The sequence below is a fragment of the Eucyclogobius newberryi genome, unplaced genomic scaffold (genome assembly GCF_026437365.1).
Source record: "Eucyclogobius newberryi isolate DKJ021-1_F unplaced genomic scaffold, fEucNew1.0.hap1 SCAF_20, whole genome shotgun sequence".
Lineage (NCBI taxonomy): Eukaryota > Metazoa > Chordata > Actinopteri > Gobiiformes > Gobiidae > Eucyclogobius > Eucyclogobius newberryi.
In genome coordinates, this window is record NW_027315835.1 from 18,070,157 (window position 1) to 18,094,707 (window position 24,551).

General features: G+C 41.7%; 1 protein-coding gene across 2 annotated transcripts in view; it reads left to right on the forward strand.

Moving 5' to 3' along the window:
• The first annotated feature begins 2,921 nt into the window (after positions 1 to 2,921).
• ankfn1b (ankyrin repeat and fibronectin type III domain containing 1b) overlaps positions 2,922 to 24,551 on the forward strand; it is a 106,197-nt gene continuing 84,567 nt past the window's right edge. The window contains exons 1-3 of one of the 2 annotated variants that reach the window (XR_011928180.1): positions 2,922 to 3,365; positions 12,528 to 12,703; positions 18,229 to 18,467. Coding sequence is in view for 1 of the 2 variants with exons in the window: in XM_072455593.1 (XP_072311694.1) it covers positions 3,247 to 3,365; positions 12,528 to 12,703; positions 18,229 to 18,467 (534 nt within the window). In the remaining variant the exon portion in view is untranslated. The remainder of the gene's footprint in view (positions 3,366 to 12,527; positions 12,704 to 18,228; positions 18,468 to 24,551) is intronic. The other variant, XM_072455593.1, reaches the window with a different exon arrangement.

Here is a 24,551-nt window from a genome sequence, read left to right on the forward strand (position 1 = left end):
AAATAACTCTTTCAGTGATTAAATTATTAACTGTGTCCATGAAAACGCCCCAGGTCGATTCACAATGACAGTGACTGCTCTGCGTGACCTAAGTTCACATGAGGCGACATCAGCTGCTTTTAGAATACAATCAACATTTACAAATAACCTTGCATATTCGTGCGTCAACAGATGACTTCCACTTGACCTTCAGCAGATGGAGGGATGTTTTTGTATTAGTTCTGATATGGTCGATGACAGTAAGCTATGATTTATTCATCAGCCGAACCCATTTAAAGCACAAGCCATGAAGAGAAACAGAGTGGAGCCTCGCCTCTGTCGCAGTACACCGAGAAATCTCCTCTGAAGACTTGTTCAGCCTAAAGTGCTGCTGGAGCTCTTTTCAAAATCCACTGTGTCTTCAAATCCTCTAAACTGCATTTCAACACAATCACGAGTCACTTCCTGTAGTGACATTTTGTATCACCCATCATAATCCTGCACTTGTGCGTTTCTGCTGAATGAATCGTTTCTCGTGATGGGTCCGCCACTTGCTAGTTTCCACAGAGATATTATTGCTTTGCCCGGAATGTTCTACAAAATGGCATTAAGTTTATCCATCATTTATTCAATTTGAGTGTTTTATTGCCCAGAACATGCATTGAAAAACACGTATTCTTACTATGGAGGAAGTCGCCTCACCACAGATCTGACACTGTCTCCACAGAGATAGATACTGTATGTTTAATACAGCGGAACATTCCAGAGCACTAACATCTACATAGACACAAGCAAGTGGCGAACCTTCCACCAGAAAAGCTTCACCGCACTGCCAGTGTTTTTGATTTATCTTAAAAATTATACAAAGTTATCGACTCCCGGAGTTAATCCAGCCGCAAAATGGGGTCTCCAGAAGTCTCTATACAAAGGCACAATGTGTGTTTCTCCGCCACATGCCATATCCAAGCTATCCAAAACAACAATAGTGCAGGCAGGGGGGCGGGCACAAATCACTGCAAAAGAAGAGAATGAGGAGAATTTAGAGCGCTATGGAGGGAGACAGCGGAGGCAGCCAATCGATGAGCTCAACACTTTAGCACAAAAACCGCCAAAGCTAACACAGCTTTCACACCACATTAGGCTGAACGGGGGATCGCGGAGCAGCAGATAGTGGAGGAGGACTATTGAGCAATATCAACAAAGGTCACGGCCCACAGCGATTTCTGTTACGTTTTTGTGCCATTTGATCATTCTTAATTTAAACATTTAGAAGATATTTACTTGTGATTATTTAGGTTCTAATGTTTCTTGTTAAGGTACAGATGCTGTTGATTTGGGGTTGGGCGAAAGATCGACAGATTAAGATTGAGTCAAATGAAGAGTTTTTGAATCGAGAGGTCCACAGTCAATCTTCTGTCAGTAAAAACATGTGGTTTGGAGCAGAAGTCAGACTTTGGAAGAAGAAATCCCACTTTATTCATAGAACACCCTTAAAAACAAAGTCGACCAAAAAAAACACTGTAAAACAATAAAAAAAACACATTTTAAAAAGCTAAAAAGTCAACATTACTAGTGTTTTGTCTTGTGTTGAAAAGCCAAAAAAAGAAAAGTCTTAAAAACAGAAAGTGACTCAATTGGTCTGAGGTGCTGCAGCAGGTCGGACAGATTCTGAGGGGCAAGGCCATGAAGACACTTTTTAAAAATCATTTTAAAATCAATGCAATAAGAAAAAGGAGCCAAGGCAAAGATCGGGGTTATGTTCTTGTTTTTTTAGTGCCAGTTAAAAGCCGAGCAGCATTATTTTGGACAAGCTGTATTCGGTCCAGTGATGATCAGTTAAGCCCGACATAAAGTGCATTAGTGTGAATGCAATTCATTAAAATCTCAAACTGATGTCGTGGAACAAACGGTTTGGCTTTGGACAGTTGCCTGAGCTGAAAAAAGCTGGATTTGACAGCAGAGCTAATTTAAACGTCAAGTTTCAGAGCACTGCCTTGTTTCTCACCAAAGAGTTGTTCCTGTTGGCTTAAGATAAATAAAGGTTAAGTGTTGACCTTTTGCACTTCGGTGATCAAGCTTATCTTTGTCTGATAATTAAGCCTCAACTGACATATTTAAAGACATATTTTAAAACATTTCTGACTAGCCTCATCCTTCCTTGACAATCCAACGAAGAACAATAGATTTTCTTACAACAAAAATCAATTCATTTGATTGGTCGCTGCGACAATCGTCTGTTGACCTTCCAAAATTTCTTCCAATTGTGTCATTTTAGCTAGTGTTGTTTTCCTTTATCCTTTTAACAGTCATCATTATTACGCACAGCACCGGTGAACCCAAAGCTGTGTTCATTTGTATTAGCCATTTGTCCGATCAAGTCAACTGCGACCTCATGAACCGCTTTGTCCACAGGGCGATTGTGAACTCAAACCACATCTGCACACTGGAGACACCCGAGAAAAAAACAGCCACCAGGAAATCATTTTACTCCGAGATCATATCAAGTGTTGTGGAGGGAAAGGGCGATGGAGAGGAAACACTCTCGTGAACAGCGGTATAGACGGAGGAATGTCTGCATGTGTGGGAGTCTTAATTAGCCCTTCACAACGCTCCCTTCCTCCTCACCACTCCTCCTTGTATCCTCAGACAAACAAGAGGAAGATGCTTTTGCACCCCCTCTAATCATTACACATCAAACACGGTTTTTTGTTGTTTTTTTCCGGGGAAAGAATGGAGCGACAGAGAGCCGCCGCAGACAGGAGGCAGAAGAAGTTGGAGCAGGTGCGGTCGAAGTGAGGATTCGGGCTCGCACCTGCTCTCGCCGCGAAAGAATCCATCCGCGAAACAGACGGACAGACACTGAGACAATACGTGCCGGAGCAGCAGTGGCAGCGGTGGCTGCAGTTGGAGAGCGAGTGAGTTCGACGCACACACAGAGAGGAGAAAAGAAAGGGGTGGGCTGGAGCGCTTCATATGCTCGCAGCAGCTCACGGCTTTCTCCAAAACACAAGAGCAACTGCTGTGGAGACGCTGCCTTGCCTCTCGGTGCGTCTCTGCGGGGGCATCGCTCCAACCAAAGCCGCTTACAAATGTTACTATTTTAAGAAATCGTTGAGAAGACGGGTGAAAAGAGCTGCTTTGAGGCGAAGATGAGGGAATGCAGCAGCAAGACTCGGACCTTCGGCTGAGATACTGCGAGGGAGGGAAGGAGAAGACGCCAAGGAGTCCAAGGAGGAGATTTATTTTGGAAGAACCTCCGGAGAAACAATGTCAAGTTTCGGGAAACTCACCGACTACTTTAATCGGCGCAAGTCTCGGGAGGAGCTGCGGGTGGGAAGGAGCTCGCGGCGGAGTGGGAGTTACTGCTGCACGGTCGCCGAAGCCAGGTAAACTGACGGTAAACACGGTCGTCTCGTCGTCGTTGTCATTCGCGGTGATTGTCTCCTGGGGATGAGTTGAACAAAACGGCGGCCATGCTGACTGGACACAGCGTACAGAGGTGTCCAAAAAGGTCAGCTGTCATGTCATGGAGTATGGTCGGATATTGAGCTTACACGTGGTCATTTGTGCGCAAGTATAGTAAGAAATTCAATATATTTTCATAATTTTGGTCTTGAATTTCACACATTTACACAGCATTGCGTGACAGCGACTAGAGGGGAAATCATTTTTTCGTTTTGTTGATTTTGACACAGTTTGATTAGCAAATACACTGAGTTACATTTTGAATTGAATGATTTGACTGTGCCGAATTGGTGTTCCTGTATCTTTTCTGTGGATGTAGTGCAGCTGTACTGATGCGAGGAGGTCCCAAAGGTCAGTGCTGTCAAGGTTTGTTGTGTGCGGTGCTCACAGGTGCAGGTCGGTGCTCCTCGCGTTCTTCTGCTGTGAGGGTTTTGTTACATAAGTGTGAGGGTGTTGGGGGTGTCAGGCACACCGCCGCCGCTGCTGCTGCTTCTACTATGGATCAACTCACTGACTCACTCACAAAGGAATACTCAGAATAGTGTTGTCTATAATAAAGGAGAGGAGCATTATAATAGTATAGTTGTGGAGATGTATTATCTGTACCTTGAATCCAGTCATTTACAACGTGTGTGAATCTATTCAAATGATTATAATAGTGATTGGTTGTTGAAAAAAGATAAATATAAATAGATAGAATGAGATCTGCTATATTTTGAATGCTGATATCCCAAATACAGTGAATGCTGAGAAAGATACACTCATGTCACAACATCACAATTTAGTCAATTTGCTTTAATGACCAAATATTTAGTGAATGTTTTTCATTGCTTTATCTTCAAAATAAAAACACTAATACAAATTGACACATGTATTTATTTTCTAGTTCATGTGGCTTGATTAAATGTAACCAGAAAAATATTGAAATATCTAATGGTGTCCCACGTTTTCATATAACAGATAAAACACAACCAGCAAAACATAAAAGCGAAATCTTAAAGTAACATTAATCAAATGAAATGTATAACAAAGGTATATTGAGCTAAATTAACAATTAATTAATAAACAGTTTATCGAATAGCTCATTTATCCAATAATGAAGCATTCCTTATCAAGGAGACCCCAAGGGCTACATCAAGGACACCTTCTGCTTTGAGTCTCGCATGGCTTTTTAGCAGCTCTCTTTGATTAAACATCTCTGTAATGACTGACTTCAAAATGAAAAACATCTTTATACTGCGATATGTGACTTGTGAAGGTTTTGGGTGTGTTCAAATGAGCAGCACGCTCCTGTGTCTAGACAAAAATAACACCCAGTGACCCTGGTTTTATTCGGCTGAGCAGACGTCCTGTCGTGGGTGGACATGTGGTGTGGAATGACTCCTGTGTGCCTGCCATTTACAAAATCAGGCCCTCTTTCTCGTCCCAACAGCTTTTGTCTCTCCCACTCGCTTTCTCACCAGTGATCCCATCCCACGCTGCTTTATCACTTCTTCCATCTCAGCTCCGGTTCATCCTCGGAGCGGAAAACAGCGTCAAACTTCAGCTTAAACTAAAGACGGGCACTTCACTTGACACATAATCAGCATCACCAGGGCACAGTACCCGGCTCTGGTAATGATGGCGTTGTAAATGCCGTTCATGGAGGGGTTAAAACCTCTGGGCTGACAATATCTGGCCTTTACTGCCTCTGCTGCCTCCGCCTGTCACTTAGGCTTCTAAAAACAGTTCTGTTCAATCACTCACGTTGAATCGCACCCACTTAAAGGCTGACTGATATAGACAGGGGTTAATCTGAGCCAAACATCCCGGTCAGACCTGTCTAATTTGAAAGATCAAGTCTCCTTTCAGCGATCGCACTGCTGAAGAAGAATAGTGTAGCGACACCTTCCCCCCAAGACAATTTCCCCTTGCACTATGGGAAATATAGTCATTACCGAAAGGGCTAATGGTTTTTGAGTGGGTACCCGTGTGTTTAAGTGGAGTTTAAGTCTATAAATTATGCATATATTAGTGTCAATAACACGGTTAACGCTGGAAATTCAATCATGTATGGAGTTCATTAGTCTGTATTACCCAAATTTGAAAAGGCTAACTCGCTTAAGTGGGTGTATGAAGCTAATAAAGAAAATGCGCTTTTGTGTTTCAGCACCTTGGATAGCGCTCTTCACCGGCGCGGCATACAACCAAGCACACAGTCTTTATTCTGCTGCACGGTAGATAAGCTGTATTTAGACCAACTTATTTATACAACAACAACGAGAAGTAGTCTCCGTTCCGAATAGAAGCTCGTACAAGGCTTTTCAAACTCTTTTACAGGCCGCAGGAGTAGCACAAGATGTTGCGAATGTGCTACTTTTGGTGGTGAAAGTGGGGCGATCATACAAATTGTGGTACACGTCTTGCTCTAGATATTTCTGCAGCTCAAGGAATCAATTGTGTTTCAATCTCCAGAGAGGAGTCAAAGCGGAGCTGCCACAAGTGCTTGAAGCATAGACTGTGACTGATACAGGACGGAAACAAAACATTTACTGTAACTTTCACCTTGTCCATTCTCGGCATTCTTCATATTTCAGACTGGAGATGTCAAAAACATCTATATAAAGGGGAGGGCACAAATATTTGTAGATAAGTTCAAATGAATTGAACTTGGATTGAATTAGTTCAGTTAAAATGTACCGTGCTTACATTTTAGGTATTGATTCTTTTTATTTGTTTTGGTGGTTTTAACTTCATTCATTTTCTACCGCTTGTTCCCTTTCGGGGTCGCGGGTGACTGGAGCCTATCACAGTGACTTTGGGTCTTAGGCGGGGTACATCCTGGACATAGACACACAGATAACCATTCACTCTCACTTCACTCTCACATTCATTCACTAGAGCCAATTTAGAGTTGCCAATTTTGCTTAACACAGGGCACGATGGCAAAGGCGATGAGCGCTCTTTTGTCTCCCAAGAAGGAGATCATGGGTTCAATTCCCGGACCAGACCAACGTCACATGATCTTTCTGGGTGGAGTCTGCATGTCCTCCCCGTGTTACCGTGGGTTCTCGGGCTTCCTCCCACCGTCCAAAGACATGGTTTTAACTTGCTTCAAAATATTTCTTCTTTGTGCAAGACAAATTATTTGCCAATTTGGTAAGATTTTTGTACTTACCTCATGCATGGGCTAAATCATTTTCGTATTTCAAGCTATATTGTCACTGGTCAGAAATGGTCAATAGTAATTTTAAGCAAGGCTGGATATTACATTTTTGCAGTGTTGGACCAATTCAGCTGCAAAAATGAGTCTGAGAGCTGAATTTGACCCCGGGTTAATGGTTTAGACACCCCTGTATTAATCCATACTCAAAGTGGTTTCGATCCTAGTTAATAATTTGAACAATTATCAACACTGGACCCTTTAAACTCGGGCGCACAGACATGGCACTTTCAGACAATGTGGCAATAAGAGGATTTTGCTTAGAGACTTGATCTTTGGAATATTTACACATCAAGGTGTGAGCTCTTTGTTTTGTTTTATTTAGTGTCTCTAGTCCTAGTGATTGTTCAAGTTCAAATCTTTAACCTCATTCATATTTAATATCATGGAAAGGCAAACAGTGAGGTGCGTCTGGAACCTTTTGAAAAATCCAACATCAACCTTTCTCCCAAAACTGTCATGAATTGTACTTTTAGTCATTATAGTGTTAATATTATTAGGGTAATCGATCATTGTGCTTATTCAGGTCACAATATATTCCTAAAAACAGTGAATTTTCTTTCATTTCCAGATTATTGTTTGGTCACTGCAGTCTGCGTAATCACAAATCATTGTAAAATCATGTTGTTTTTTCCTCACAATATTGTAAATAAACACATTTTTTAATATATGGTCATTATCACGGGTAGTTTTACTGGTGAAAAGTCAGACGTTTCAGCATAAAACAGAACATTTTGGTATCAAGTCTAATATGTAGTATTGTGACACACTATTCCAGACTCCATTTTACTTTCAAAGTGCCAAACACATAACAGAGAGCGATGGAAGCAATTTACAGTCAAATTTAGACAAAATAATAGATTGCAGTTTGTCCGCAAAAGGTAATATTTTTCAGCATTAAAGGCGGTATGGACGATTTTTCGGCGATTTGAGAACGCAGGCGGAAGTGCGCATGCGCACTCCCCCGTGCGGACTGATACAACACACACGTGCGTTTGTTTACTAGCGCGACGGATCGCATCGCATCTCTCGTCTCCCGTAGATTTCTGTCCACTTCTGCGTCAGCTCGAACAGCTCGTCTTTCTCCGTCTTCATTTTGCCCCGTACACTGAGGGAACTATATTATGATAGATCAATGCGCTTAGACACGCGGAAACGTGGGGACAAACCGCACGCGGCTGCAGGTGAGCGATAGGTGCGTTTTATGATTGATACGTGGCAGGACTAAACGGCCGTCCACGCCAAGAGGAAATAAGACTCAGATTTGGGCCAAAATCGTCCATTCAACCTTTAATGATATAGCGTTATCACTGATTGTTTTCCACTACATAACTCATAAATCCACAACATAGAGAGCGTATTCAGAGCTCCAGGGCATCACAATGATAGGGTTGTATTGAAAGCTCAAAAACAAAAGTAGAGTTAAAGTAGAGCTGCTGTTTCATATCGAGTGATTAACAATGACCTTCACTTAACCTTCAAAAGTTTATTGTCTTCTCTGAGTATTTCACCAGCATGAGCCAAAAATAAATAAAAACAGTCTGGCTCCACTGTCCACAAGAGATGTTGTTTGTTAAAATTCCGATCGCTTGTTTATCTTGTCCCGTTTTGTCAAAGTCGCTATAGCAACAGATCTGCAGGACGCGTCTGGTCCACAGCGCGGACTCGGATGGCCGGGCTGTTCTTCCCAGTGTGCGGCCGTGGTGACGAAGCACCTGCGGGAGCATTGTCCGCAGCTCTCCGTGTTTACCAGTGCGACGTGCTCCTCAGGCGGGTCCAACGCTGACATGAAGCCGCTGTGGCACCAGGGAGGAAACAGACACCGGTGATGGACAGGACTCATGTTCGGCTTTATTCACACCGGAGCACGTTTACGTAACAGAAAATATATGGTACAGTTGTTACAAGGACTTGCAATATCTCTCCAACCTCTTTTTTTGTCAGTGTTTTGTAAGATTTTATGGTCGTTCACAATTACCGTACTGACGCAAGGGCAGTAGTAGTCGACTAAAGAAATTCGTGGTTGACGTCCCTAATTCATACTTCTGTGCATCATTGGGTCGACTGAAAGGTGCGACATTTCTTTGATCTGAGCCAGTGCACAGGCAAAACCACAAAATGGCCGAATGGCTTTACTTACCAGATTCAAACTCACAATTTAACTACCAACTCCTCAAACTAACTCACTACAAGCCTTCTCCTTTCCGCTGTGACCAATATAAAAGGAAAGAACGACCTGCGGCCCTAATTCACACCATGATTCACATTGTCTAGTAGATTCTCCTAGTATGTGAACAAGTCAATGTGACATAAACAGCCAGATAAAAATGGCACTTTACATTTAAGTTTACAAAGTTTCTCACAATTATAATTTTTTTGTTATTGCGATTATATGTAACCTGAATAGTCACGATTATCGATTTAAGCTGGTGTATTCTGAGACCGCTGTGCACCGCCTGTATCTAGTAATATAGTATTCCTCGTCAACCCTGTAACAAGAGCAGAAAGCAGCGCTCTGATTGGCTGTGTTTGCGTGCTCCACCCCAGTCTCACCTGACCGCTTGAATAAAAAGCTGTCACTATTAACAATGTGCTGAAGGGTTTGTGATCGCTAAGGACGGTTTACACCAATCTTACTTTCGGTTTCACAGTGGGAAAAACTGAATTCTTCCAGTCGACAGAATTCAGTTTTCCTTAGCTATCCCAGCGTTAACCGATCAATCCTGACTTCCCTATCCTCGCTGATACAAGATTAAGACTTCAGTAGAGGAATGTAAATTAACAAATTCACTTTCATTTCGAACACTTTACCGATATCAGTCTTTTAGTCTGTGGACACGCATTGAACTCCTGTCAACTTCCAATGACAAACACGCAATTTGTGTGGAAAGATTTTGCGACAATGATCTCATAGGATTACATTGAGTGATGGTCCTGAACATCATAAAATACACATTGGTATTCTGTCCGAGTGTAATGGCACGTAACATTCTGAAATCAATGGTGGCTGACATTGAAAACTGGCCCTTTGTTACAGCAATCGAATGTGGTCTTTTTATGAAGGGTAATGTCAAAAGTGAGACTGTTTCTGTTCCTATGGTCAAGTGACATTTTTCTTTTTTTCACTTTTATTAATTGGAATCATTTTATATAGACGTAATAAACAGCGTTAAAAAGAAGAAGAGAAAAAACAACTCAAACTTTCACGTACTTAGTAAAAGGACATACACTTTCAACACTAAGTTACCTTCTCTCAATACAATGCAATACATCTTTTATCAATGATTTCTCCTTTTGTATTTGTATTTCTCCTCCCTGAACACCACATGCCAGTGTTCCTCTGCTCTCAGCTCATTTTGGACAGATCTACTGGCGTTACATAAATTCACATTAACCATTTGAACTGGGCTAATTAACTGGAAGCGCACGTTAATAGATCCATACAAGGCACAGGCATCGCTCTGTTCTCTGATAATTCTAATGATAAATCTTCATTCCAAGTCCACTATATGAATCTTAGGACATTTTAGACATCATCATAAGATATTCTAACTTTGTGTCATTATTTTTAAGTGGATTGACTAGGTTTTGTCTGCACATTTTTTATTTTTGGGTACGAAGCTTCTGATTTGAATAATATTGTTTTTTCTAAATCTATCTTCCAAAAAAAGAACAATTCTAAATCATTTGCCTCGACCAGAAATGAAATTAATTATTGTATCTGCTCTGTTTGCCCTAAATTGGACTGAATTGAGATAAACAATGTTCTTTTAAAATATTTATTCATATGCTCTGCTGTTTGTGTCTCATATTTGAGAACACGAAGGCAGTTCTAAATTTACCCTCTGGCTTTCCATATTTAGCCAAGTGACATGTTTGATCTGGACTCTTGGGTCACTATTATTCACACATTTGCCTGTTATAGCGCAGGGGGCTCTTGCCGACAGTGTGGGCAGGTTTACTCCAAAGATGTTCTGACTTACTCCAGCTCGAAGTGGCAGTGATGAACAGCCGCGGGCCTGCTGCTAATGCATCCTCTGTCAGACGTCCCACTGAGTCAAACACAACGTAAACATTTGGTTTCCTCCGCCGTCCCCCAGGAGTGCTCTGTAAGGCGATAGCATGTGGTCAGGACTCAGCCCACACTCTATTTGAGGATTAGTGGCCGCCACAGCAGGAACAGGTGGAGGTAAAAAGTATTTCAAACTTACTTTCTATTTCTCACATTGTTTATGTTTGTTTTTTGACCAAAGCAGATCAAATTCAACCAAATATCCACCGAATGATATGGTTTTGTGATACTAATTTTGATCAGTCGGACTCCAAAACATAATCAAAATGTGGTAATAGTAATGTTATCAGGACTTTAAAGTCTCTGAAACTCATATGAACAATCTTTTAAAACAAAGGAATTAAATCAAAATGTGAAAAAAATCAAAAACATTTCTGACCTTCTTTAATAATACACTTTATTCGTAAATATTCTCTATCCAAACCTCTTCTGTCACCATATTTTAACCGTATAACGCATTTAAAAAGCCTCAATATAAAGTACGCTGCAGACTACTGAAATAATTGTTGGTGACAGCTCTATACTTTAATACTTAATCATTCTTGCCCTGGCCTCACATCTTTTACCCACTGTTTTGTGCTTCTTCCGTCCTTGGTTATATAGACTTGAGTAGTTTATTTACTTTTCACCATTGTACATGTGCATTAGTCACCATAATGTCATAAAAATGTGTGGTCCTGCGTCACAAGTGTAGGTGTTAAGATGAAAAATAATCGAAAAGCAAACAGGTTGAGTAAGAGGTACTTCCTGTTCACGTGAAGTATCATTTTCAGCTTTGGGTGAAGACACATTTAGCCAAAAGCAACAGGACGCACACAGTCAGCGCTGTCGTCTGCTTGGATGATTTTCAAAGCCCAAAATTGTCACACAGGGCCCTGAAGGTCAGAGCCTCCTCCTCCACTTATGCCTGACTGACTTTAACATCTCGGCTCCTCACCATTAAATTCCTTCAAATATATAATTGTCAAGCATTTTTTTGCATAAACTGAGATTTTATGTATAATTCTCTGCCATATTTCTTGCGTCATGTTGTGCTGAAGTTATGTAAGCGCCTGCAGCCGACTCTCTGTTATCTCTGTGCTGCCAAACTGCTTTTGGCCCCTAACCTGCAACATTTGTGTTGGAGACGAGAAGTGATGCTATGTGCAGCTCAGTCCAACTATTCCTACTGTCGCTGTCACCAAGAGGCTTTCAAATACGCGTTCAACCAAGAACTATGTGTGCTTTTTTATTTATTAACAATTGGCAATATTGTGAAAAGTCTGGGTTTTTTATTTATTATTTTTTCAGAGAATGAAGCACAAACCTCTGAACTAAAGAGCCCATGCACAATATGTTTGGGGCTTATGAGTTTTAATGTGTTCATTTTTAACCCACGTAGTTCAGAAAACATCACATCTTTTGGGCATAGTTGCCTCTGTAAATGGGTTTATTATCTCTGTCTTGTGAACACATGGGGGAAGTGGAGGTTGTTGAGTATTATATGTCGTGTTGACCAGGCCTCACTTGTAAGAGACTGTGGGGGGTATCAGTTAAAAGCATTTCCATTGGCTGCACTCCACACGGCCCTTGTCTTTATTATGCTGAGGTGAGCCTAATTCCACTATTGATCAGTGGAGCAGCTCCCTTGTTGCTCATTAAGCAGTGTGCCGGTGCGTACAGTTGGCTGTGTTTATAAGGTGCTCTTTAACGCAGAAGAATTCCGCCTCTAATGAACCGCGCGGTGGAGATAGGCGGGAATTACCTGTAACACATGCTCTCTTCCTTTTGGAGATAATGACTTTGTGATAATCTGTGCTGTTTGACCAGGTCGCTGGAGAGGAAACTACAGAGACCAATACTGGCCAAGTCTCGGACGTTACCCAGCATCCCGCAGTCCCCCACTGTGTCCAGGGTGCCCTCAGATCTGATCGGCAGGAGTCCTCTTCTGAGAAAAAGTCCATCCACAGAGGGCCAAGGGAAGGCCTGCACGCTGCCCCCTGCAGGTAATACACGGCACCAATGCACGGGTTAAAACTCAAATACTCAAACTACAAATATATGAAAAAACAAGTTCACAAATGAGAACAAAAAGTGATTCTAACTCAAACTAGTCCTGACTGTCATTGTGTCGACTGTTGTGTTCCCGAGGGATTGGTGTGGATTTGAGTGGCTCTTGGTTCAGATTGACAGTCAAATTTTGATCACTGAGTATGGAGAAAGTGTAATATACATGTTGGTTTGCATTACTTAGTCAGCACTACAGCTTAGTATAGTTTTCAGCACTAGCCATGCATAGCACCTCAAAGTCACAAATGAGAAAATAATTTCCAGATACTCAAAGAATAATGACACATTGGAATCAAGCGAATACTGGGAAATGAAGAGTAATTTCAGAAGAAAATCTATTATTTGGAATATACCCCCAAGAAGATGAAGAGAGACCAGCAATGCTTTGTTTTGGATCTTACAAATAACTGCATAAAAACAGATTGAAGCATTGGAGGACAGTCAAACTGGATAAAAACAATGCAAGAAATACAACAAATACAAATACCAAAAGTACAACAAGAGATTGTGCCATAACATTACCCATAATGAAGACGAATTTAAAAACAAATGCCTCCCTTTCAAAAGGAATGTTCTTAGGAATGTGATCAAATCTGAAAGAAAAACTCTCTGAAAAATGTATTGATAAAAAATTTAAATGCGTTTATGATATAGGAAAGAGTGAAAGAGGAGGAAAAAATAAGGAAGGATGAAAGAAACTAACAAAAAATAAATGTAAACGAAACAAACAGCAAACAAAAGTGAAAGAACATGTCTTTGCATAACACATTTCAGGTGTTCAGAGAGCTAACTTTGACCCATCTTTGTTGTCTAAATACAGTTACTTTCCTCCCAGAATTCACATTGAAAATCGACTTTCCTCTGCTTGTCTTACCCAATCGATGAGTCACGATGGACTTAAGCTCACTCCAGTCTTCACAACAGGAGCGGCCGCCCTCACTACAGGGGCCCTAAACTGCTGCCACTTTATTTAAGGCCGTGTTTCTTCTATAGCTTTATTTCAAAGTCACAATTGCCATTCTGTGAGAGCTTAGATAACATAAACCCACCTCTTGCTTTACACTTGTAACATCTACTGCTCGTCAGACCATTATGTGGCTCTTCAACTGCTTTTATCGACTGAAGGCCAGTTACAAGAATGCTCTCTAATCGCTCTTTGACACTTTGATTTGTAGAGTTTTGTCAAAGGAGCATTGCAGTTGTGATTAGATTTGCTATTAATTCATGCTTTAAAGATGGTGTCGCTCGTGGCTGAGTGTAGAGCACATATGCCTGTTATGTAGAGAGGGCCGCAATGTCGAGAGTTTGAAACCGGCTCTAAACAATTTGCTGCATGTCATTCCCCAGTCTCATTCCCACGTCCCATGTCCTTGCAAATAAAGCCTACAAGCCAAAGAAATCCTTTAAAAAGAAGTATAATTAAGAGATGACTGAAACACACTGATATAAACTCATAAACTGATACAACAATTACTAGAATTTGTGTGGGTTAGGAGAGGTGGAGAGTGAAGCTCATGTTTTATCATGAATTTAGAAATCCTTAGTTTGATGATTTATTGAAATAAAATCCGGATATGATCTGGTGCAGCTGAAGATGAAATGGTTGTTTAATTGTGAGTGTGTATGAATTGGCTTAATTTGTGCAGCAGACTTGTTCATTTGAATTAGCACATTTGTGTTTGGATTAATATATGTTAATGTATGTCTGAATAGGAACAACTGAATTGACTGAATACTGATTTTTTTTTACGTTGCACTTCATTATTCTTCACTTAACAGTAAGTATTACATAAAGGGATAAACAAACAGCTCCTGGGAATAACTGATTCAAATAAAAATGCGTCATGGGGAATCCTAACCTATAAATGAACAACAAAACCATAATGAAACGCAAACAAAGCTCTACTCCTCCATCCTGACCTACATAGCGCCTTTTTTAACACATACATCATTTTCTGTGTATAATTAAAGTCAACTCCGCCTGCAGCAACTTCCACACGAATTCAAAGTGGGTATTTTTTGACACCATCTCTCAGAATCACAATCAGAAAATGTTTTATTGCTTTTTTCTGTGAACAAAATGTACAAACTAGCAAACACGACCCAATAAACAATAGCAGAAAATAAACTCTTTGGAACCTAAACCTCGTCAGAGTCAAAATATGAATGTAGATGTGCAGCCGGCGGTGGATCTGCGCTGGACGTGCCTGAGGTGAGCGTTTGCATTACTACTCGTGGTCCTCATTCACATGCAGCTGCAGTCGGAGGAGTTTGTCAGGGATGATTGACAGTGTTCAGTACAGCCGCATCAAAGCTCTGACTCTGCCAGCCTGGAGATTTGATTTGGCGCCATTTCAAATGTTGGGATAAGAGGAATCGCTGCCCTTGATGTTTAATACAAAAGGTTTCCATGCGCCGCTCACTACCTCCTTCGAGAAACGGAGCTGGGCGTGTTACCTAGAGTGCTTTATAGTAGTAGAGTGGAATAAAAAAAGAAATATGGAGGTGTAATACAAAAATAAGACTTCGAGGACAAGTAAAATGTTGAATAAATCAAATCCATAAACTGCCCACACTGAAATGTCTAGGTGTTTGCTGGTTAAGGGCTAAGCTACTCTTACTACCACAATGAATGATAAGAGAGAGATTTTATAAAAAATAAATTGTTTATTGACCTTATTCCGACCCGCCCACAAGTAAACAATACACCGATTCCCTGAGCGGCCCGAAAACGGCTTTTAGTATGTGTAGAATTTATTTTCTCTGGAGGTGTTAGCCCTATGTTAACTAATACAACCGGGGGAAGCATTAGGTGGAATGGCGGTGCAGACGGGCTTCTGAATTAAGGTGAATAAGGCTAATTAAATGGACAATTAATATGAATAATTTCCTCCAGTTTAATGAAATCCCCTACCAAAATGCTAAGCTGTAAACTGTTTGTAATTTGTTTGTCATCTTCATTGCACCAAAATGGACCAAACTGAAAAAGTGTTGTGTTGGCTCCAGTCCCTCAGGTCAATCCCTCAGGTCAGTCCCTCAGGTCAGTCCCTCAGGTCAGTCCCTCAGGTCAGTCACACTCTGACCCACACGGCGGCGGTCTGCTCTGTTGAGCTAATCCTCTGTCTCGTGTCCCGACTTCACCTGTCCCAGCTCATTTAGTCCGCCTCGACGTGTCTCGTCTCTAGTCCTGGTGCTGCTGTGTCGCAAATATCAATTTGAGAGAAGCTTGAGTCTCACGTGGGCCATTGTTGCTTAGCAACTGCTTTCATTGACCAGGATGCTGTTTGCCACAGCAGTTTGTGTGAGCCAGTTTAAAACATTGTGCAGAAAAGTTTGTGAAAATGAAGTTGTCTAATAAATCAGTAGCATCAAGTGATATCCAAAATAACACTGGGAGTTTAGTTGGCGTCTGTTTGAGAACAAGAGCCAGATGCTTCTTGGCTGTTGTGAGACTGTGGAACTAATACTGTGATTTTACACTTGAAAGATCATTCAAACACAACACAGCAGCCAAAAGTCTGCTGCTAGAAAGTCTTAATAAAATAACACATCAAGTGAGAGGAAAACTACTCTCACAGTCAAGTCAGAGCCATGTCTCATCGTGGAAAAGAATTACGGCTCTGAACAGACTTATGTGGATTACAGATATTCACTGGATTCATGTTACACTGTGGGTAGATAGACTACAATATGAACATAGTAACAACTACTACTATGAGCAACTAACATCTACTGAGCTATTTATGTATGCATCCTTTTGATTGACATGACATTCTGTCCCTGTACCCAGCATGCACCAGGCTGAGCCTGGTTCTTCTTTGGCTTCGGACAGCGAAACACGTTAGACATTCAATAAAAGTTGGCTGTGATTAGAGCCATCTATCTTGTCCCAAAGGAAAGGGTTGTATAAATGACTGTCTAACCAGCAGCATTCATAAATAAGAAGAGGCAGGACTGTGTTTGGGAAAAATATTATACCTTAAAAGGCTGCTTAATTACAATCTGGAAACAGTTTATGGAAGCAATCAGTGGATGACAGATCGCAATTTGACTGCAGAGTAATTGCAGTGTATAAATCAAATCAATGTTTTTATTTTTTACAACCACAATTTGGAAAAAATGGTTTGCAGTGTTTAACCACATTACAATTTGATGCAGTGACACAGTTTTATAGTTAAGAGAAGCAACAAAAGACCAACATACGGTATATATTTATTATAATTATTGAGAACACATTGGTAGTTGTGGCCTTTTCGTCTCCAATGGTACTTCATTTTGAACTGAAAAAACAAACACCAAGTCATTCTAAAACATCTTTAAAGATATATTGTCGAGCCTTTAATACTGGCATATGACAAACGACACTTTTGGTGGAAGTGGAAAATCCCTGTGTAAAATCTAACGACCTGGATATTTGAGGTTTTTTTTACAAGTTTTTTTTTAAAATAAGTCACCTGTTTTTTTTTAAATTATACTTCTTCGCCTAATCTGTTTCTGTACATGATCTGTTTTGCAACACTGGAATTTCCTCATTGTGGGACAAATAAAGGTTATCTTATCTTATCTTAAACTGGTTGGCTCATGATCAACATTTTTAAGGACTGGATAACAAAAGGTATAAACGTTTTTTTCTACAAGTTGTAAAAGAAAATAATTCAAAACTATCTCTTATGTTGAAGAGATAGGACTTTTATAGATATTTATAAGTAAGGACATATCATAATCAACACAGCATTGGCCACTACAAACCTCTGTCAAATAACAAATGGGAAAGAGAAGGTCTTTTTTTTTTTGACTGATGAAAAATGGGAAAATGTATGTATATCCTAATGGAGGACCACAAAGTCACAGTGCCAAAGTGCTCATTATTCACTGGGAAACTGTTGGAGAAACTGTGGTTGTCAGGAGGCCCACCGTTACCACGTGTCCTGGGACTGTCCTGTTGCTCAAAAATACTGGACTGAGATTAACAAGGCACTGTGGACTGTTTTTGGCATCATCATCCCTCTCAATGTCAGAACTATGTACAGTAAACACACTGGATTGTGACCATGGGCTCATTCACTCTTAAACACACTTTCTTTAACACACCAACTAGCCTACATTGACATTGGAGGCAGGTGGGTGAAGTGTCTTGCCCAAGGGCACAACGACAGTATGCACTATCGTCCCACTGTGGCACCTGGCTACAGTGGGGCGATATGGTACGGGGATGTGGGCGGGGATAGGGGGTATCTGAGCATGCAAGCCTCAACTGCAGGACAATACAGGATTACTCATGCAGGAAACAATCAACAAAATACAACTTTGAGTAAAGTAATGATGAGGAAACACGATTATAACAAAAGACAAACTGCTTTTTTTTCTATCCCATTGCTGATGTTTCTACCTGCCAGGATCGAAGTGCCAGACCCAGCTCTCCCTCTTTCATCTCATTTGGCTCTTTTGACATGTTTTCCAGGGGAGTTGTGGCGTTTGGAGGATGACATGGAGGCAGAAGACGAGTCAGACAAGAGGGGCCCCACACCAGAGCACAGGCCCCGCTCCCAGTCCCCGTTCTCACACTTCCGGGCCAGAGCGGCGTACCTCCGGAAAAGCGTGTCGGCCGATGACCACCTGGACATCGGCTCCGAGTACGCGCCGGTGGCAGCGGCGGAGGGCAAGCCGAGCCGCGCAAAGGGGAAACTCAAGAGGAAATTTGTAAGTCGTTTTTTGCTATTGTTGCTATTTATAGTGTTCCCCTGCAGCAAATGTGCACACGAGCATAGCACTGCGAAGGAAAGAATGAGTCATGTTTGCTATACATCTGCTCTTTTCTCATACATGTCAACCCGGGTGTGATATGACTGGTGGTCCATCTATAAGCCCCTCCAAGACGGATGTTTGAGAATATGATATGAAAGTTCTATTCCATTGGTTTTAATGCAGCAGCAAAACAAAAGACTTTGTAGACAGCGCATGCATATGATTGTTTTTGCATGTTCATTACACTTGCCAAAGAGGAGTAGCAGTCAGTGTCCAACTTCCAGCTCCATTTTCTAAAGCTAACTTATGAAAGAAGTGTTGATTGAAGAAATGAAAAAAAGTTGATGCTCAATGCTAAATTCAATGCTGCGAAAAATATATTTACAGTACCTTGTTCGTTTACTTTTTAACATTGTTTTTGCTAATGTTTCTTTATGGGCGTTTTGCACATTTAAAAAAAAACAAAAAAAATCAGGTTCATGCCATCCTGAGCATTATCTTCAAACATAGGCAAGGCAAGTTTATTTGTAGAGCACATTTCATACACAAGGCAATTCAAAGTGCTTCACACAGCAGGAAAAATGCATTCAAATCACAAAGAATTTACAGAAATCACAAAACAGTTTAAGAAATAAAAGAGAAGAGTGCAAAGAAAAATCCTTTCAGTCACATGTACAGCTAAACAAAACTGTTTTTAGCTTAGATTTGAACATTGTCAGCTGAGTAGAAGCCTGTCTCACATCTTCAGGACTGTTCCAGATTTTAGCTGCATAAAACTGAAACACAGATTCCCCATGTTTAGTCCTGACTCTGGCACCAGCAGGAGGCCGGTCCATGTTTAGTCCTGACTCTGGCACCAGCAGGAGGCCGGTCCATGTTTAGTCCTGACTCTGGCACCAGCAGGAGGCCGGTCCATGTTTAATCCTGACTCTGGCACCAGCAGGAGGCCGGTCCATGTTTAGTCCTGACTCTGGCACCAGCAGGAGGCCGGTCCATGTTTAATCCTGACTCTGGCACCAGCAGGAGGCCGGTCCATGTTTAATCCTGACTCTGGCACCAGCAGGAGGCCGGTCCATGTTTAATCCTGACTCTGGCACCAACAGGAGGCCGGTCCATGTTTAGTCCTGACTCTGGCACCAGCAGGAGGCCGGTCCATGTTTAGTCCTGACTCTGGCACCAGCAGGAGGCCGGTCCATGTTTAATCCTGACTCTGGCACCAGCAGGAGGCCGGTCCATGTTTAATCCTGACTCTGGGCACCAGCAGGAGGCCGGTCCATGTTTAGTCCTGACTCTGGCACCAGCAGGAGGCCGGTCCATGTTTAATCCTGACTCTGGGCACCAGCAGGAGGCCGGTCCATGTTTAGTCCTGACTCTGGCACCAGCAGGAGGCCGGTCCATGTTTAATCCTGACTCTGGCACCAGCAGGAGGCCGGTCCATGTTTAGTCCTGACTCTGGCACCAGCAGGAGGCCGGTCCATGTTTAGTCATGACTCTGGCACCAGCAGGAGGTCGGTCCATGTTTAGTCCTGACTCTGGCACCAGCAGGAGGCCGGTCCATGTTTAATCCTGACTCTGGCACCAGCAGGAGGCCGGTCCATGTTTAATCCTGACTCTGGCACCAGCAGGAGGTCGGTCCATGTTTAATCCTGACTCTGGCACCAGCAGGAGGCCGGTCCATGTTTAGTCCTGACTCTGTAAGTAAGTAAGTAAGTACATTTTATTTATATAGCACCTTTCACAGACAGAGGTCACAAAGTGCTTCACAAAACACAGAATAAAACAATAAAAACACAAAAAACTTACAGTGAACAATACATATACAACAATATACAGTAAAATCAGTCCGCAAAACAAGTGCATTTAAAAGGCTTGACTAAATAAAAAGGTTTTAAGCTGACCCTTAAAAGCAGTAACTGAGTCCAGTGACCGTAGGGAGAACGGAACTCTGGACACCCGCAGGAGGTCGGTCCATGTTTAATCCTGACTGGCACCAGCAGGAGGCCGGTCCATGTTTAGTCCTGACTCTGGCACCAGCAGGAGGCCGGTCCATGTTTAGTCCTGACTCTGGGCACCAGCAGGAGGCCGGTCCATGTTTAGTCCTGACTCTGGCACCAGCAGGAGGTCGGTCCATGTTTAGTCCTGACTCTGGCACCAGCAGGAGGCCGGTCCATGTTTAGTCCTGACTCTGGCACCAGCAGGAGGTTGGTCCATGTTTAGTCCTGACTCTGGCACCAGCAGGAGGCCGGTCCATGTTTAGTCCTGACTCTGGGCACCAGCAGGAGGCCGGTCCATGTTTAGTCCTGACTCTGGCACCAGCAGGAGGCCGGTCCATGTTTAGTCCTGACTCTGGCACCAGCAGGAGGCCGGTCCATGTTTAGTCCTGACTCTGGCACCAGCAGGAGGCCGGTCCATGTTTAGTCCTGACTCTGGCACCAGCAGGAGGCCGGTCCCTGAGGTCCTCAGAGTCCGAGATGGTTCATATGGCACTAACATGTCCGAGATGTACTTTGGTGCTAGGCCATGGAGAGACTTGTACTCAACATAACAGTGCTTAACGCTGTAATGCTTTCTGACAAGGCTCTGAATGTTACTCACGTGTGGTTCTCAGTCGCCAAAACAGCCCTGGTATTTCATAGTTTACGACGAATGGCACTGTACCGGCCTTTAGAATGCTGGAGTTGTTCTTTAAAATGGGGGTTATGCAACTTTGCTTTACGGAAATTATACCATTAATCATCAACAGGTTTTATTCAGTTATTGTAATTTAACTATTGTTATATTTTGGGTTTTTTGACACTCATAATTGGGGCAAAATTGGGAGTTGTCAAGTTTACTTTGCATATATTTAAATATTTTTAAGTCGTTTGGTCAATTTTTGCGTGAAACAGTGATTGCTTCTATTCCTGTGCCTAGCCTCAGTTGTTTTATTGCGTGTTTCATCTTCAAATTGTGCATGTTTTGAACAAAATGCAAATCAACCACTTTCACATGAAGCTGCATTTTCAATTGATTCCCGTCCCCCCTCTGAGAGCAATAACGTCCTCTTTTACCCAGCTTCAATGCCATACGCAGCAGTACAATTATAATTCCTCCATTTTAGTATAATAATGTTTCTCTCTGCCTGGTTCTTCTCCAAGTCAAATTGTATGGCTTTTGCTTGTAGACTTTGCCCTTGTGTTTTATTGGATCTTTTGGTGTCCACTGATGGCAAACATGAGCAGTACATTTCAGTGAAGGTGTATTAAATATTTATCATGGGGGCCAATATTGTCTGCCGGTCACAGGCTGTAACAAGATCACTCATTACCAGTCTAAGCTTTGTAATTGGGTGTCCTATGTCCCGGTGTGCAATGGGACACCTGTACACTTCAGAGGACTAAGATATTGTCCAAAATACTTTACCAAGTTGGACGCAGCCCTTACAGCTTGCTGATTTTTTTTAATTTAAGAATCTAGAGTGCATCTTTTCTTAAGTATTTTTTGCGCGACTTGGACGTCCCCAGAATTGAACTTTTTCAGTGGCATTAGAATAAACTGTCTTGGCGATGGGGACAGCGCTGGATCTAATGACGTGCCGTGTGTGCTTTGGGGTAAGAGCTCAAATAATTTCACCCAATTAAAATCTCACTACAGCCTTTTCTGCTTGTGTTTTACACTCAGTCATTTCTGGTGTTATTAGTGTGAGTTGTGTTCTGTGCAGCAGCTCCTTTGGGACCGCTATTTGAGCATGGCAGATGGAGAATACCCAGAAATAAAAAATATATTAAAAGTGCATTAGAGAAGCAGGTTGTATAAGGCAGTAGTTTCCCCAAATCTTGACAGTTAGTTGTTTTTTCTAATGTGTCAAGGAAAAATGAATTTGCGCCGCCGGTTTTCTCTTTGTTTTCCCTGTTAGTGTTTTTATGTAGCTTTAAAAAGGTCTCGTGTTTTCTTATGAACACACGCTGGATATATTGTCTTTGTCTTTGAAGCCTGGTGAAAATATAGCTGCAGGTCTGCCTTCTGGCTCCTGCAAATGGCGCCCATGTCGGATCGTTTTGGTTGTTTTCAACCCGAGTGTCTGACAGCGAGCAGCAACACAATGCCGTATTATTATGCACAGATGCAGGCGGAATATGCAGAAACAATGCGACCATGACGTGACTTTGAAGAATGTACCCGAAACAATTTGAAACAGAATTCATTGGCGTTGTGGTGAAAAACCGGGGAAGTCAATTTTACAACGTTTCGCTGTTAAACGTTTGGATTAAAGTGTTGTTTGAATATTCAAGATAATTACCTTTGTTTAATCGACAATAAAGTAATGCAGAAAGTAGATTGAGGATTACTTTTGAGACATTTGTGGCTTATAGTACTACTACTTTTTATGTCTCATCCGTCTACTTCACTACTTCTGAGATAATGACATTGTGTTTTATTTTGAAAGCGCCTCAGTAATATTATTTCACAATGACCTTATGGCTCCAAAATATGACTCAACACTTGTAGACTTTTAATATAATTGTGTTTCTGTCTCATGTGTTTTTTATTGTGTAAAATGAGTCACAAGGCGTCAGAAATGCCCGCTGGGTAAGCATAGTACTAACAGTGCATCATTCATGTTTGATTGAGCGCCTCATAATCGGGTTGTGCTGATATAACCTTATTTAATCTGACTGTATGTTTACACTGTGACTCACTGATCAGCTCTATTAAGCAACAGCCAGGGTCATGCACACAATTTCATACTATTATTCAGACAATCAAGTTCCAATTTCCCAACACCTCAAGTAAAATGGTTTCAAATAGCTTACATATTAGTCTCCCTTATTTTAAGGACTTGTGAATCAAATCGGACACATTGAGGACTCTTGGGCTTCACTTCACTTGAGGCTGAGGACTTAAAGGTGCCATAACGTGCTTTTTTTCACGTTTCATAGTCTATCCTAAGTGTATAATTGATAATAAGGGTTGTGCAACACCCTTAACATAATAGTTAAGAAATATCACCCAGACCTTGGACCCCCTCACCAACCCGGAAATGCAAACGGCTTGGTTTGATATTCTCCCCCACCCTTGCGAAGAACGATCTGGCTCCCCCGCCCAACCCGTGACGTAGTCTCAGAGCGCGTGTGTGCCCCGCCCACCCGTGACGTAGTGTTTGCCCCACAGCTGTCTGCTCCGCGCTGCGCCGCTCCTGCCGCGCGACTGAGTGAGAAACGATAGAACTTCAGATCAACACTACTTTGAGCCTAAATAAATCTGGTGTTTATTCTACAGCGTGCGCAGAACAGATATATATATATATATATATATATATATATATATATATATATATATATATATATATATATATATAAGTCTTATGTCCATCGCGCTCTTATTTCCTGGTTTTTCGGTATCGGATAGAACTTCTCTCCGTTTAATTTCCCGGTTGCTGCATCAATTGCCACATCAACCTTCACCATTGTGATAATAGTAAAGAGTGCGATATCATTAATGAAGTTTTGGGCCTCTTTGAGCCGTGTTTCGTCGTAAATCGAAGCAGAAAAACTCCGGAATTGGCTTGTATGGGGAGACGAGCCTGCAGCAGCGCGGAGCCGGGGGGAAGAGGGCGGGAGGCGGCAGGCGGGAGGCGGGTGGTGGGGGGGGGATCATACTATTATCATAATCAGATACTCATTTCAAGTACCGGTTTATTTGTTTTTCCAGTATTGACATCTTTAAAAAAAAAATTGGAATACTGACTAGTTCTTATGTTGTCTTAATCTAAATATAGTAAATGATCACATTATAATATAAAAAATTAAATCTGCATTACTGTGTGCTCAAAATGAAAGTATATTGTCTAAGTTAGGTGTTTTTTGATTTATCATGGTTTTCTTATATATTTGGTATTGAGCCTTTCTTTCATATAAAAAAAATCAAGTTTAAAATGTTACTATGGTGACAACACTCCAGACTGTGGACCAGATTATGATGCTGTTCCAAAGTCCATGGCTGTGCCCCCTCTGTATACCTGCTTTATTAAACCAGCTTTGAAAAATGGGTTTCAGGTCA